Consider the following 14,326-nt stretch of genomic DNA (forward strand, 5'->3'; position numbering starts at 1 on the left):
ATAATACTTCTAAGATGGGGGAAATTTTCAAATAGGGTTTTCTTCATTAGGCCAGACTCCTTTGTTAACAACGCTTTGCACAAGTCACTGACAATAAAACTTTGTTTTTCAGTGTTCTGTGACGTGTGGAAAGGACGGAGAACAGAGTCGTCGTGTCCTGTGTCAGCTGGATGACAGGACAGTGTCCAACTCCTTTTGTAACATGACCACCATGCCACCCAATCGTCGTCTCTGCAACAACGGCCCGTGCAGCACTCGCCGGCGCTGGTACATAGCGCCCTGGTCACCGGTAAGACCCGACAATCCCTGGTACAAATATTACCTCCGCTATAATGCCATTAACCGCCGTCGCCGTCGACGGCAACGGCAACGTCAAAGGCAACGCCAACGCCTAAGACAAAGACAAAGGTTACGTCAGCGACGTCAATAGGTGTGCGTTGACTTCCTTTGACAGGTGTTGGCCTGGAAATCCATTCTTCTCTTGAAATTCTCTAGTGTACTGTGCATGACGTGGTGAAGACATTAGTTATTGTGGTGTACGTAGGACTTTCTTCTTTCTTCTGGACCTGCCAGTATATATACTAAGCTTTCAAATAAGCTTTTCTTTCCTGGAGCACCCTAACGGAAATTATATATATCTGTTTATACTGTACACATACAAACTCTACTGCTGTAATCTTGGAGCATTCTAACGGAATTAAATCAAATTTATACTGTATACTTACAAGCTCTACTCCTAACAGATGTACAGTAAGCTTTCATCTATAGGCTCACTAGTATTAATATTTCTACCACTTACATAATCTGCAAACTAATGGCTGTGGTAGCACTTCTAACTATGGCACTCATATATACATAAATCACACATCCTAATGCAATTCGTGTATTTGACCTCAATTTGGCGGGGGTCAAAGAAATCAGACTTTTCATTTTCAGAGTTCAAGGTCATTGTGTAACTTAGTAATGTTTCTAGGGTAGGAGAGAACAAAAATATTGAATAACTAAGACAAGACAAAGGATTACCTGTGTCATCTGAAAGTAAGAAAAGGCTTTAACTATTTGAAAAGATTAAGACCTTTTTTATTTCAAAAGGAGGTCTTAGAGGTAATTAACCTTAATATTCCTCATGAAAATATTTCATTTTCGTTTCAACAGGTAACACACCTGTATGTATCTTTAACAGCTTTGACTGCTGTTGTAAGTACTCATAACATAGATTCAGACCATTCAAATAATATGTCCTTGAATTCGTTTGGAAAATTTGCCAGTTTATATCTGACTCTGTAATTGGCTGAGATGTAACTATCTACTTCAGTTATAGAGAGGCAGTAATTTTAACATGACAAACACTCAACACTCCCTATAATTATTGTTTTTACTTGAAGAAAATATCTTTTTGTAAGATATGTGCGTAAAGCAGTAAGCCCAACATGCAGATTAATTTGATGGTTCAATTTAATGGAGCCTTGTTTTGCCTATAGTGAAGCCTCAGAACCAGAACTACTGATGATGGTTTCTCTATCGGCGAAACATGTCAACACCACTTTAAATTGGACCATCAAATGAATATCTGTGTTGGGCTCAACGTTTTTACGTACACATTACCTGGAATTTTGGTGAGACCTCGTGTATTCACCAGTATCCACGGCAGATTCGTCTGGATTTCTACCATTCTCTACTGGGACGTTGTGTCTCCACCCCACTTCCCATCCCCCATATATTTTTGTAAAATAGGTAAATATATGCAATATTTAAACTGTGTAAATACATTGATAAAGACTTATTATTGAACAGAGTTACAAATCCATATAAAATATTGGTGTGATTTGTATGTTGTTTGCTGGGTTAATTTGACCATGTCCATTGTGATATTAACGCATGAATGCTGCCATTGGATTTGAAGATTGTGGTTGTGACATTTCTCAACAGGAACAATGCATTTATTTATTGTGATTGGAGATCTCTTATCTCTTGTTTTAAATACATGTTTTTTTGCTTTTGTGTCAGATGTTGCTTTTTCCGTCGTTGCTTTTCTCTGTTAATTATTTAATTGCCTAATTGTTGCTGTTGTGTCCGTGTATTTATGTGTCTGTTACAAGTCTAGCTATTTAACTTGGAATTTCAGGATAAAAAACGTAATAATTGCCACTTAAATATTGCACATATTCTGGTATAAATCATACCCATCAGTCTCATTAAATCATATTGGTCAAGATTTACTCAGTATAAATTATACCCATCAGTGTCATTAAATCATATTGGTCAAGATTTACTCAGTATAAATCATAACCATCAGGCTCGGTTATTTGTATACTTTTATATATTTGTATAGGATTTACCAACTTTAAACATACTCATTATAGTCTAGGAGTAACTTATACCTTTCAGACTAAGAGTTAGTCATATTAGAGTTGAGATTTACAAGTAGAATTATTTTAGGTTTGAAACTGTTAAATTGTAAAACTCTCAAAACTTTGGCATTCTTTAAATAACTACATACAAGACTACTCTATAGCTATATATGATGTTTATTGGCATTACGGCTGTTTTTGTAAGGAAAAAAAAAAAAAAATATGATAAGAAGATTTCTGAAATTTGAGGGTATAAAATATCTAGACATATATATTTAAAACTGTTATCAGATTTAAGTGACGATACTAGAATCTAGATGTATAGATCATGCAGTGCTGTTTGAGATGGTGTTTTAATTCCACCAAACTAGCAACAATCTGTACTTAATTATTCATAGATATGCAATAAAATCGCTGTCTTATCCCCCTACAAACCGTGCATGTGGATTTCAGTATTTGGGTTCTGTAATGTGATCAGATTCTACAGTAAGGCTGGGGTGGTAGAGGGGTATCTAGAACAGCATCTTGCCAATATGTACCGCAGGAAGATAGTGTTTATGTCGTAGACATAGTATTGAACAGTATGAAACATCACCTTTATGCTACCATACACTTGGAGAATCAGCCATAGATGTTGGATCTTTAGGTTGAAATTTCCATTACTTCACACATCCATTGAAAAAAAGAGTCAAGTTTTAGGTCCAATGATCAATCTTGTTTCATATGATAACAGTAAGACAAATTGCTCAGAATGAAATGGAATTTCTTGTCTGTCTGAGTTGTGTTGTGGTATTTCTGGTCTAGGTTGTGTTGTGGTATTTCTGGTCTAGGTTGTGTTGTGGTATTTCTGGTCTAGGTTGTGTTGTGGTATTTCTGGTCTAAGTTGTGTTGTGGTAATTCTGGCCTAAGTTGTGTTGTGGTATTCCTTGCCTAGGTTGTGTTGTGGTATTCCTTGCCTAGGTTGTGTTGTGGTATTTCTGGTCTAGGTTGTGTTGTGGTATTCTGGTCTAGGTTGTGTTGTGGTATTCTGGCCTAGGTTGTGTTGTGGTATTCTGGCCTAGGTTGTGTTGTGGTATTTCTGGTCTAGGTTGTGTTGTGGTATTCTGGCCTAGGTTGTGTTGTGGTATTCCTTGCCTAGGTTGTGTTGTGGTATTCCTGGTCTAGGTTGTGTTGTGGTATTCCTGGTCTAGGTTGTGTTGTGGTATTCCTGGTCTAGGTTGTGTTGTGGTAATTCCGGCCTAGGTTGTGTTGTGGTATTTCTGGTCAAGGTTGTGTTGTGGTAATTCAGGTCTAGGTTGTGTTGTGGTATTCCTTGCCTAGGTTGTGTTGTGGTATTCCTTGTCTAGGTTGTGTTGTGGTATTCTGGCCTAGGTTGTGTTGTGGTATTCCTTGTCTAGGTTGTGTTGTGGTATTCTGGCCTAGGTTGTGTTGTGGTATTCTGGCCTAGGTTGTGTTGTGGTATTTCTGGCGTAGGTTGTGTTGTGGTATTTCTGACCTAGGTTGTGTTGTGGTATTTCTGGCCTAGGTTGTGTTGTGGTATTCTGGTCTAGGTTGTGTTGTGGTATTTCTGGTCTAGGTTGTGTTGTGGTATTCTGGCCTAGGTTGTGTTGTGGTATTCTGGTCTAGGTTGTGTTGTGGTATTTCTAGCCTAGGTTGTGTTGTAGTATTTCTGGTCTAGGTTGTGTTGTGGTATTTCTGGTCTAAGTTGTGTTGTGGTATTTCTGGTCTAGGTTGTGTTGTGGTATTTCTAGGTTAGGTTGTGTTGTGGTATTTCTGGTCTAGGTTGTGTTTTAGTATTTCTGGTCTAGGTTGTGTTGTAGTATTTCTGGTCTAAGTTGTGTTGTGGTATTTCTGGTCTAGGTTGTGTTGTGGTATTTCTAGCTTAGGTTGTGTTGTGGTATTTCTGGTCTAGGTTGTGTTGTGGTATTCTGGCCTAGGGTCTGTGATGTATTTCTGTATGGTAGTGATGGTTTTAAGACTCCTAGTTCACCTGTGATATGATACTGATATTTATGTGTTTGTAGCACTATTACTATGTGGCCATTGGTTGTTATGGTTACAATTACAGTATGTCAATGCAATTTTGTTTGCTTTCTAAAAATAATTGCTAAATACATACAACATATATTTGTTTCTCTGGCAACAGTTATAGAGTTCCATACTATGGGAATTTGTTGCTAAAGAGCAATGGTATTTGTTGCTATGCTAACAGCTGTACATGTTGCTAAAGTTGCAATGGTAACAGCTGTATATGTTGCTATGGTAACAGCTGTCTATGTTGCTGTGGTAACAGCTGTACATGTTGCTATGGTAACAGCTGTATATACTGCTATGGTAAAAGTTGTATATGTTGTAAGGTTGCTATGGTAACAGCTAGTATTTGTTGTTATGGTTAAAACTACATGTTGATACGGAAACAGTTGAATTTGTTGCTATGGTTACAACTGTATATGTTGATTACTATGTCAGTGACCATCAAGTTGCCAGCTGACATGTGTAGTGTGATATGGGAACAATAGAAGACAGGCCTTTCCTGGTTGTTAAGTTGCCACTTGTTGACAGTGACAACTGTGAACTCTGGTGGAACGTTTGTGAGGCCCTTGATGTTGTTTTTTTCTGTCCCAAATGTTACAGAATTGTTGACAGTTTTGGACATTCATGGGAAATGTTTGTGTCACTCATTTGATTATTATATTTCTCCCTTTACTGGAATATTTATTGATTGAACAAATTCAACAACCTGCTTGTGGAGGTTAATTATCATGTTTATGTGTTTTGCGATTTAAAGGCAGTTTCAAAAGTAAATTGGTGTTTAAATGGACACCTACCTCTTCAGTTTCTCATTGAACATTTTTAGTTTGATAATAGATTTGTGAAATATTGTTGATTTCATGTAAGTAAGTTTGATGTAGGAAGTTTATCATATGAGTATTACTGATTCTGTTAGATTTGATTTGATGATGACATCATTAACCTTGGTATCTTTGTAAAGTTCTATGAAGTTGATGACTTTGTCTTTATAAGTATATCTTGGTCTTTCTGAAGTTTGTCTTTTTGTCTTGTAAAGTTTATTACTCTATCTTTGTGAAGTTATTGTAATGCTGTGAATTCTGTCACTTTGTCTTTTTGAAAATCATCACTTTGTCTTTGTGATGTTCATCGTTTTGTGACATTTGTCTTTTTAAAATTAATTCGTTTGTCTTTACAAACTTATTATCATTTTGTTTTTGTTGATTTTTATACTTTGTCTTTGTGAAGTTCTGTGAAGTTCATCACTCTGCCTTTGTGAAGTTTATCAATTTGTCTTTGTGAAGTTCATCACTCTGCCTTTGTGAAGTTTATCAATTTGTCTTTGTGAAGTGTATCAATTTGTAATTCTGAAGTTCATCAATTTTGTGTTTGTGAAGTTCATCACTTTGTGTTTGTGAAGTTCATCACTTTGTCTTTGTGAAGTTCATCACTTTGTCTTTGTAAAGTTCATCAATTTGTCTTTGTGTGGATTTTATCACTTTGTCTTTGTCAAGTTTTGTAAAGTCTATTACTTTTATCTTTGTCAAGTTTTGTGAAGTATATTACTTTTTTTGTCAACATGAAGTTGAAAGTGTCTGTTTCAATACCTTGGTAAAATGACCTCTATGAAAGAGTTATATAATGATATTTATACAATAATCAAAAATATTGGATGTGTTATAACATGTGACATGTTTTTTTTTTAAATACATTACCAGTTTTTGGTCTCATTTGTGGATTCACATTACTGTTCATATTGGATTCACATTTCTATACTATGAATCATTTTACAAGAGTCCCATAAATGCTGAATTGGGTTAGTTCTAGCGCAAGAAACTATGCAATTTTGTAATATGAAAATAGCCATATAAGAACATTTTCTTCTTAAAACTGATTTTTTTCGTTTTGACATGTTTGATTGTTTAGAATTATCCTTTTAAATGATAAGTATGAAGAAATATTAAAATACTTTTCAAATTCTTGCTGGATGGTGCTATATTTTCAGTTTTACATATCATGGTATTGTCATTTCATAGATAATAAACTGTCCAAACTTTCAGTCCCACATGTCACTTTGGTATATATCATAATTATAACAAAATATATTCGTTTTTTATTTTTCATCAAGAATTACATTTTTTCAATACAAATGGCTATTCAACGAAGCTTTGCATTCAGAATCAAGGGGATTGTATTTGTTTTCATTTGAGAAATAATTATATACTTACAAAGTACTCACAAACGGGACAATACACTTACAAAAAATGGAACTTTCTTGTCAGTGTCTGTGATGATATGCCGATATTAAGTTGCTGTTTTACATCAATACCGAACATTAGCTCCAGGTCAGTTTAAATTATTCATTTGTTATTGAATCTTAATGATGTAAACAATAAATCAAAACAAAAACAAAAATGTGAAGTTTGAAATAAAATGTGTAGATGGTACACATTAATAACAAAAGATGTTGTTTTTCTTTGTGTGAATTGTGGTCAATAGCACAGAACAAATTTGTTGTATCAAATTGAATTTTTAAATGTTTTCATTCACAATAATTTTTCATTTTTTATTTGTTCTTTTTAACTTTTGTCATTTTTGATAACATTTTTATTATCACAAACTGATCGTATTAATTTGTATTAAACATTTGTTTATGATCTCATCTTTTTGTGTTTTTAATGTTTTGTTTGTCTTTGCATGTAAATTAAACTCCAACTTCATTATCAAAACAAGGACAGGGTATGACTGAGGTTAGAGGTTGCCTGACAATACTATAACTTTGTAAGTCCTAGAAATGCCCAGTGGGACATGATACCATGATATCCCCTACTTAACAATGACTCCAGCACTGCGACTACTAATGCTATTCATTTACACACATGTATTAGGCTGTGATAATGACATTACTGAAGATATGATTTAGAGATATCTTACAGGGTTTGATATAGAGATATCTTCCAGGGTATGATATAGAGATATCTTATAGGGTATAATATGGAGATATCTTACAGGGTATGATATAAAGATATCTTACAGGGTATGATATAGAGATATCTTACAGGGTATGATATAGAGATATATTACAGGGTATGATATGGAGATATCTTACAGGGTATGATATAGAGATATCTTACAGGGTATGATATAGAGATATCTTACAGGGTATGATATAGAGATATCTTACAGGGTATGATATAGAGATATCTTACAGGGTATGATATAGAGATATCTTACAGGGTATGATATAGAGATATCTTACAGCGTATGATATAGAGATATCTTACAAGGGATGATATGGAGATATCTTACAGGGTATGATATAGAGATATCTTACAAGGGATGATATGGAGATATCTTACAGGGTATGATATAAAGATATCTTACAGGGTATGATATAGAGATATATAACAGGGTATGATATAGATATATATTACAGGGTATGATATGGAGATATCTTACAGGGTATGATATGGGGATATCTTACAGGGTATGATATAGAGATATATTACAGCGTATGATATAGAGATATCTTACAAGGGATGATATGGAGATATCTTACAGGGTATGATATAGAGATATCTTACAGGGTATGATATAGAGATATCTTACAGGGTATCCTTGGGAAAATAAATAGTAATTAGGACAAAATTGCATATCAGAAGAAAAAAATCAGTAGAAACCCTAGTACAAAGAAGATGGAAATGGTTGAAGTAGGACAAATGAGGATGAATTGTCATGCAACCAGTAAGATGGTAGTGGTTACCGGGGTGACAAATGAGGTTAAAGTGTAATACAACCAACAAGATGGTAGTGGTTACCAGGGTGACAAATGAGGGTAAAGTGTAATACAACCAACAAGATGGTAGTGGTTACGGGGTGACAAATGAGGTTAAAGTGTAATACAACCAACAAGATGGTAGTGGTTACCAGGGTGACAAATGAGGGTAAAGTGTAATACAACCAACAAGATGGTAGTGGTTACGGGGTGACAAATGAGGTTAAAGTGTAATACAACCAACAAGATGGTAGTGGTTACTGGTGTGATAAAAGGGGATGTTTCATCAACCTAAAAACTGTATATTGACCTGGCAACCATACTTTGACCTAACAGTAATACATACATTGAACTTACAACCATACACACCTAAAAAACAACTATGCACTGACCTGGCAACCTTTCATTGCCTTGACAACCATTCATTGACCTGGCAACCTTTCATTGCCTTGACAACCATTCATTGACCTGGCAAAAGCATACACCAACCTTAAAACCATACATGTATGTTTGTTTTATTGACTATTTATTCAATTAACAAAATGTTATGCAATTTATTTTACCAAACTGTCAAGTTTAATGTTAAGAAATGGTTCATGCCATACCTGAAAATTCCCTAAGATACTTATTTCAGTATCCAACTGTATTGATGGAAGTTTAAGGGACTTGTAACATGACTGATCACGTTTCTGACAGAAAAATAATTCCAATCTTTACATTTTTCATTTATACAGATAAAGATAGCAAAATATTGTTTCAGTACAATTTATGATTCTTTCAATAAATTAGTCATACCAGTACCACACATATGTGATAAGGTCTTTCTTGTGGTTTCAAATGGATCTGTTTTTTCTCAAAATGCTGTGAAGAATATCAAAATCTTATCAAAGCAGATATTTTGGAATGGGCTACAATGTTAAGTAGAGAATGTAACATGGGTGTGGTGTTATATGAAGATAGCACTATACCTATGTCGATATGTACACCACATAAAAGATGGAGATCAGGGCGCTAAAATTCACTGCAGTTCATGAAATAACATCATCCTTTATCAGATAGTTCACCACTTTTCAACAGACTTGTACAATTTACCGTCCATGAAGTTTAAAAGCTGTTTAAGTGAACAGTTCCTGCAATATGGGTCTGTATGTCAGAGTAAGAGGACGGTAATGTATTTCAGCTATCAATTTAGTTTTAAGAATGAATTAAGAAGTTTGTTTGAAAGGTTAAGTTCCCCTAGATATATAGCTAGTTTAAATTTCCCTAGATATTTAATTAGGTTTAATTCCCCTAGATATTTCATCACATTTAATACGTAGATATTTAATTAAATCAACAGTATGTTTTATCACGTGTAATTAAGATCTCTATGGCTACTGTATAAGATAAAGTTAGATAGGTCACAGAACATTGTACATGTTTTGTAATTACAATATACAAAATACTGAAAAAACCCAATATATTCTAGTAAAGAAAACAAGGGTTTGGGTTTGTCAATGGTAATTGCAGAATCTATTACTTTGGAAAACAAAAGTTTAATATCTGAACAAGTGCCATCAATGGATCTACATTCTATAAAAACAGTTAAAATTACTGATTTCATCAAAAGAAAAAAAAAACATATTACCAAAATTAATGACAGGTTAATTCAGTCTGAGGACGATCTTGATTTATTGCTGACACATCATTGTACTAATCTGTTAAAACATTCTGATATTGTAGTGCCCCACAAACATTCTGATATTGTAGTGCCCCACTATAAGTGGATTTACAGTAAGGTAGTGAATTAGTAATGCTCATGTTGAAATTGATCTTAAAACTATTGCTGATTACATTTCATCTATAGCCATTTCCTGATCACCTAATTCCATATTCATGCTGATGACTTCAAATCAGAGCATATTACTTGAAGTTATTTAAAGAGATGTGTAATATAGAGGGAAGGGATCATGATTTATCTGCCTCACATAAGAGGTTTTAAGTCATCAGTGCTTAAGTAAGTAGATAGAAACAGGTAGGCAACAAATTGTAAAGGTATGGAGCATGATAAAAAGGGGTATTAATGACTGACACCTCTTCTGTCTGTCTATATCTGCTGTTCTGTCCATCCATGTCTGTACCTGTCTCCGTGTCAGATTGTCTGTCTGTCTTCTTTTTTGTCTGTCTGCCTGTCTGTCTTCTTTTTTGTCTATCTGCCTGCCTGTCTGTCTGTCTTTTTTGTCTGCCTGTCTGTCTTCTTTTTTGTCTGTCTGCCTGCCTGCCTGTGTTCTTTTTTGTCTGTCTGTCTGTGTTCTTTTTTGTCTGTCTGTCTTCATTTTGTCTGTATGTCTGTTTGTCTTCTTTTTTGTCTGTCTTCTTTTTTGTCTGTCTGTCTTCTTTTTTGTCTGTCTGCCTGTCTGTCTGATTGATGTTTGGGCTGTATTGGTATCAATCTATAAAAATTAGCTACTATCTGTTAGTTTGTATCTATCTGTATGTCTTTGCATCTTTTTAAATGTGTGTATGCTAGTTTGAGTGTCTATCTGTACATCTGTCTGTGTCTGTCTGTCTATCTGTCTGACTGCATTCTAGATTGTATATAGCTGTCCTGAGTTCTAGATTGTATATAGCTGTCTTTGCCTGTAGTTATAGATTCTATATAGCTGTCTTGCCTGTAGTTCTAGATTCTATATAGCTGTCCTGTCTGTAGTTCTAGATTCTATATAGCTGTCCTGTCTGTAGTTCTAGATTCTATATAGCTTTCATGAGTTCTAGATTCTATATAGCTGTCCTGTCTGTAGTTCTAGATTCTATATAGCTGTCCTGTCTGTAGTTCTAGATTCTATATAGCTGTCCTGCCTGTAGTTCTAGATTGTATATAGCTGTCTTTGCCTGTAGTTCTAGATTCTATATAGCTGTCCTGTCTGAAGTTCTAGATTCTGTATAGCTGTCCTGAGTTCTAGATTCTATATAGCTGTCCTGCCTGTAGTTCTAGATTCTGTATAGCTGTCCTGCCTGTAGTTATAGATTCTATATAGCTGTCTTGAGTTCTAGATTCTATATAGCTGTCTTGCCTGTAGTTCTAGATTCTATATAGCTGTCCTGCCTGTAGTTCTAGATTGTATATATAGCTGTCCTGCCTGTAGTTCTAGATTCTATATAGCTGTCTTGCCTGTAGTTCTAGATTATATATAGCTGTCTTGCCTGTAGTTCTAGATTCTATATAGCTGTCCTGTCTGTAGTTCTAGATTCTATATAGCTGTCCTGTCTGTAGTTCTAGATTCTATATAGCTGTCCTGTCTGTAGTTCTAGATTCTATATAGCTGTCCTGCCTGTAGTTATAGATTCTATATAGCTGTCCTGCCTGTAGTTATAGATTCTATATAGCTGTCCTGAGTTCTAGATTGTATATAGCTGTCCTGCCTGTAGTTCTAGATTCTATATGGCTGTCCTGAGTTCTAGATTGTATATAGCTGTCCTGAGTTCTAGCTGTCCCGAGTTCTAGCTGTCTTGAGTTCTAGATTGTAAATTATAAGCTGTTTTGCCTGTAGTTCTAGATTCTATATAGCTGTCTTGCCTGTAGTTATAGATTCTATATAGCTGTCCTGAGTTCTAGATTGTATATAGCTGTCCTGTCTGTAGTTCTAGATTCTATATAGCTTTCATGAGTTCTAGATTCTATATGGCTGTCCTGCCTGTAGTTCTAGATTCTATATAGCTGTCCTGCCTGTTGTTCTAGATTATATATAGCTGTCTTGCCTGTAGTTCTAGATTCTATATAGCTGTCCTGCCTGTAGTTCTAGATTCTATATAGCTGTCCTGAGTTCTAGATTCTGTATAGCTGTCTTGCCTGTAGTTCTAGATTCTGTATAGCTGTCCTGAGTTCTAGATTCTGTATAGCTGTCTTGAGTTCTAGATTCTATATAGCTGTCTTGCCTGTAGTTCTAGATTCTATATAGCTGTCCTGTCTGTAGTTCTAGATTCTATATAGCTGTCTTGTCTGTAGTTCTAGATTCTATATAGCTGTCTTGTCTGTAGTTCTAGATTCTATATAGCTGTCCTGAACTCATGAAAGCTATATAGAATCTAGAACTACAGACAGGACAGCTATATAGAATCTAGAACTACAGACAGGACAGCTATATAGAATCTAGAACTAGTTCTAGATTCTATATAGCTGTCCTGCCTGTAGTTCTAGATTGTATATATAGCTGTCTTGCCTGTAGTTCTAGGTTCTGTATAGCTGTCCTGCCTGTTGTTCTAGATTATATATAGCTGTCCTGCCTGTAGTTCTAGATTCTATATAGCTGTCCTGAGTTCTAGATTGTATATAGCTGTCTTGTCTGTAGTTCTAGATTCTATATAGCTGTCCTGCCTGTAGTTCTAGATTGTATATATAGCTGTCTTGCCTGTAGTTCTAGATTGTATATATAGCTGTCCTGCCTGTAGTTCTAGATTCTGTATAGCTGTCCTGCCTGTAGTTCTAGATTGTATATATAGCTGTCCTGCCTGTAGTTCTAGATTCTGTATAGCTGTCCTGTCTGTAGTTCTAGATTCTATATAGCTGTCCTGTCTGTAGTTCTAGATTGTATATATAGCTGTCTTGCCTGTAGTTCTAGATTGTATATATAGCTGTCCTGCCTGTAGTTCTAGATTCTGTATAGCTGTCCTGCCTGTAGTTCTAGATTGTATATATAGCTGTCCTGCCTGTAGTTCTAGATTCTGTATAGCTGTCCTGCCTGTAGTTCTAGATTGTATATATAGCTGTCCTGCCTGTAGTTCTAGATTCTGTATAGCTGTCCTGTCTGTAGTTCTAGATTCTATATAGCTGTCTTGCCTGTAGTTCTAGATTGTATATATAGCTGTCCTGCCTGTAGTTCTAGATTCTGTATAGCTGTCCTGCCTGTAGTTCTAGATTGTATATATAGCTGTCCTGCCTGTAGTTCTAGATTCTGTATAGCTGTCTTGCCTGTAGTTATAGATTCTATATAGCTGTCTTGCCTGTAGTTATAGATTCTATATAGCTGTCCTGCCTGTAGTTCTAGATTCTATATAGCTGTCTTGTCTGTAGTTATAGATTCTATATAGCTGTCTTGTCTGTAGTTCTAGATTCTATATAGCTGTCCTGAACTCATGAAAGCTATATAGAATCTAGAACTACAGACAGGACAGCTATATAGAATCTAGAACTACAGACAGGACAGCTATATAGAATCTAGAACTAGTTCTAGATTCTATATAGCTGTCCTGCCTGTAGTTCTAGATTGTATATATAGCTGTCCTGCCTGTAGTTCTAGATTCTATATAGCTGTCTTGTCTGTAGTTCTAGATTCTATATAGCTGTCCTGCCTGTAGTTCTAGATTGTATATATAGCTGTCTTGCCTGTAGTTCTAGATTGTATATATAGCTGTCCTGCCTGTAGTTCTAGATTCTGTATAGCTGTCCTGCCTGTAGTTCTAGATTGTATATATAGCTGTCCTGCCTGTAGTTCTAGATTCTGTATAGCTGTCCTGTCTGTAGTTCTAGATTCTATATAGCTGTCCTGTCTGTAGTTCTAGATTGTATATATAGCTGTCTTGCCTGTAGTTCTAGATTGTATATATAGCTGTCCTGCCTGTAGTTCTAGATTCTGTATAGCTGTCCTGCCTGTAGTTCTAGATTGTATATATAGCTGTCCTGCCTGTAGTTCTAGATTCTGTATAGCTGTCCTGCCTGTAGTTCTAGATTGTATATATAGCTGTCCTGCCTGTAGTTCTAGATTCTGTATAGCTGTCCTGTCTGTAGTTCTAGATTCTATATAGCTGTCTTGCCTGTAGTTCTAGATTGTATATATAGCTGTCCTGCCTGTAGTTCTAGATTCTGTATAGCTGTCCTGCCTGTAGTTCTAGATTGTATATATAGCTGTCCTGCCTGTAGTTCTAGATTCTGTATAGCTGTCTTTGCCTGTAGTTCTAGATTCTATTTAGCTGTCCTGCCTGTAGTTATATATTCTATATAGCTGTCCTGTCTGAAGTTCTAGATTCTGTATAGCTGTCTTGCCTGTAGTTATAGATTCTATATAGCTGTCCTGAGTTCTAGATTCTATATAGCTGTCCTGCCTGTAGTTCTAGATTCTGTATAGCTGTCCTGAGTTCTACAACCTATAAAGCTGTAGTTTCTATATAGCTGCCCTGTTTCTAGTTTTTTATTCTGTCTAACAATTTCGGTTTG

The 14,326-nt window shown here is 35.5% G+C and overlaps 1 protein-coding gene across 4 annotated transcripts in view; it reads left to right on the forward strand.

Moving 5' to 3' along the window:
• The window catches only part of LOC117331939 (A disintegrin and metalloproteinase with thrombospondin motifs 9-like), a 163,340-nt gene that overhangs the window by 136,280 nt on the left and 12,734 nt on the right, over window positions 1-14,326 (forward strand). For all 4 annotated transcript variants that reach the window (XR_004533701.1, XR_004533700.1, XM_033890945.1 and 1 more), the window contains one exon: window positions 113-289. Coding sequence is in view for 2 of the 4 variants with exons in the window: in XM_033890945.1 (XP_033746836.1) it covers window positions 113-289 (177 nt within the window). In the remaining 2 variants the exon portion in view is untranslated. The remainder of the gene's footprint in view (window positions 1-112; window positions 290-14,326) is intronic.

Source organism: Pecten maximus, chromosome 7, assembly GCF_902652985.1.
Source record: "Pecten maximus chromosome 7, xPecMax1.1, whole genome shotgun sequence".
NCBI classification, from domain to species: Eukaryota; Metazoa; Mollusca; class Bivalvia; order Pectinida; family Pectinidae; genus Pecten; species Pecten maximus.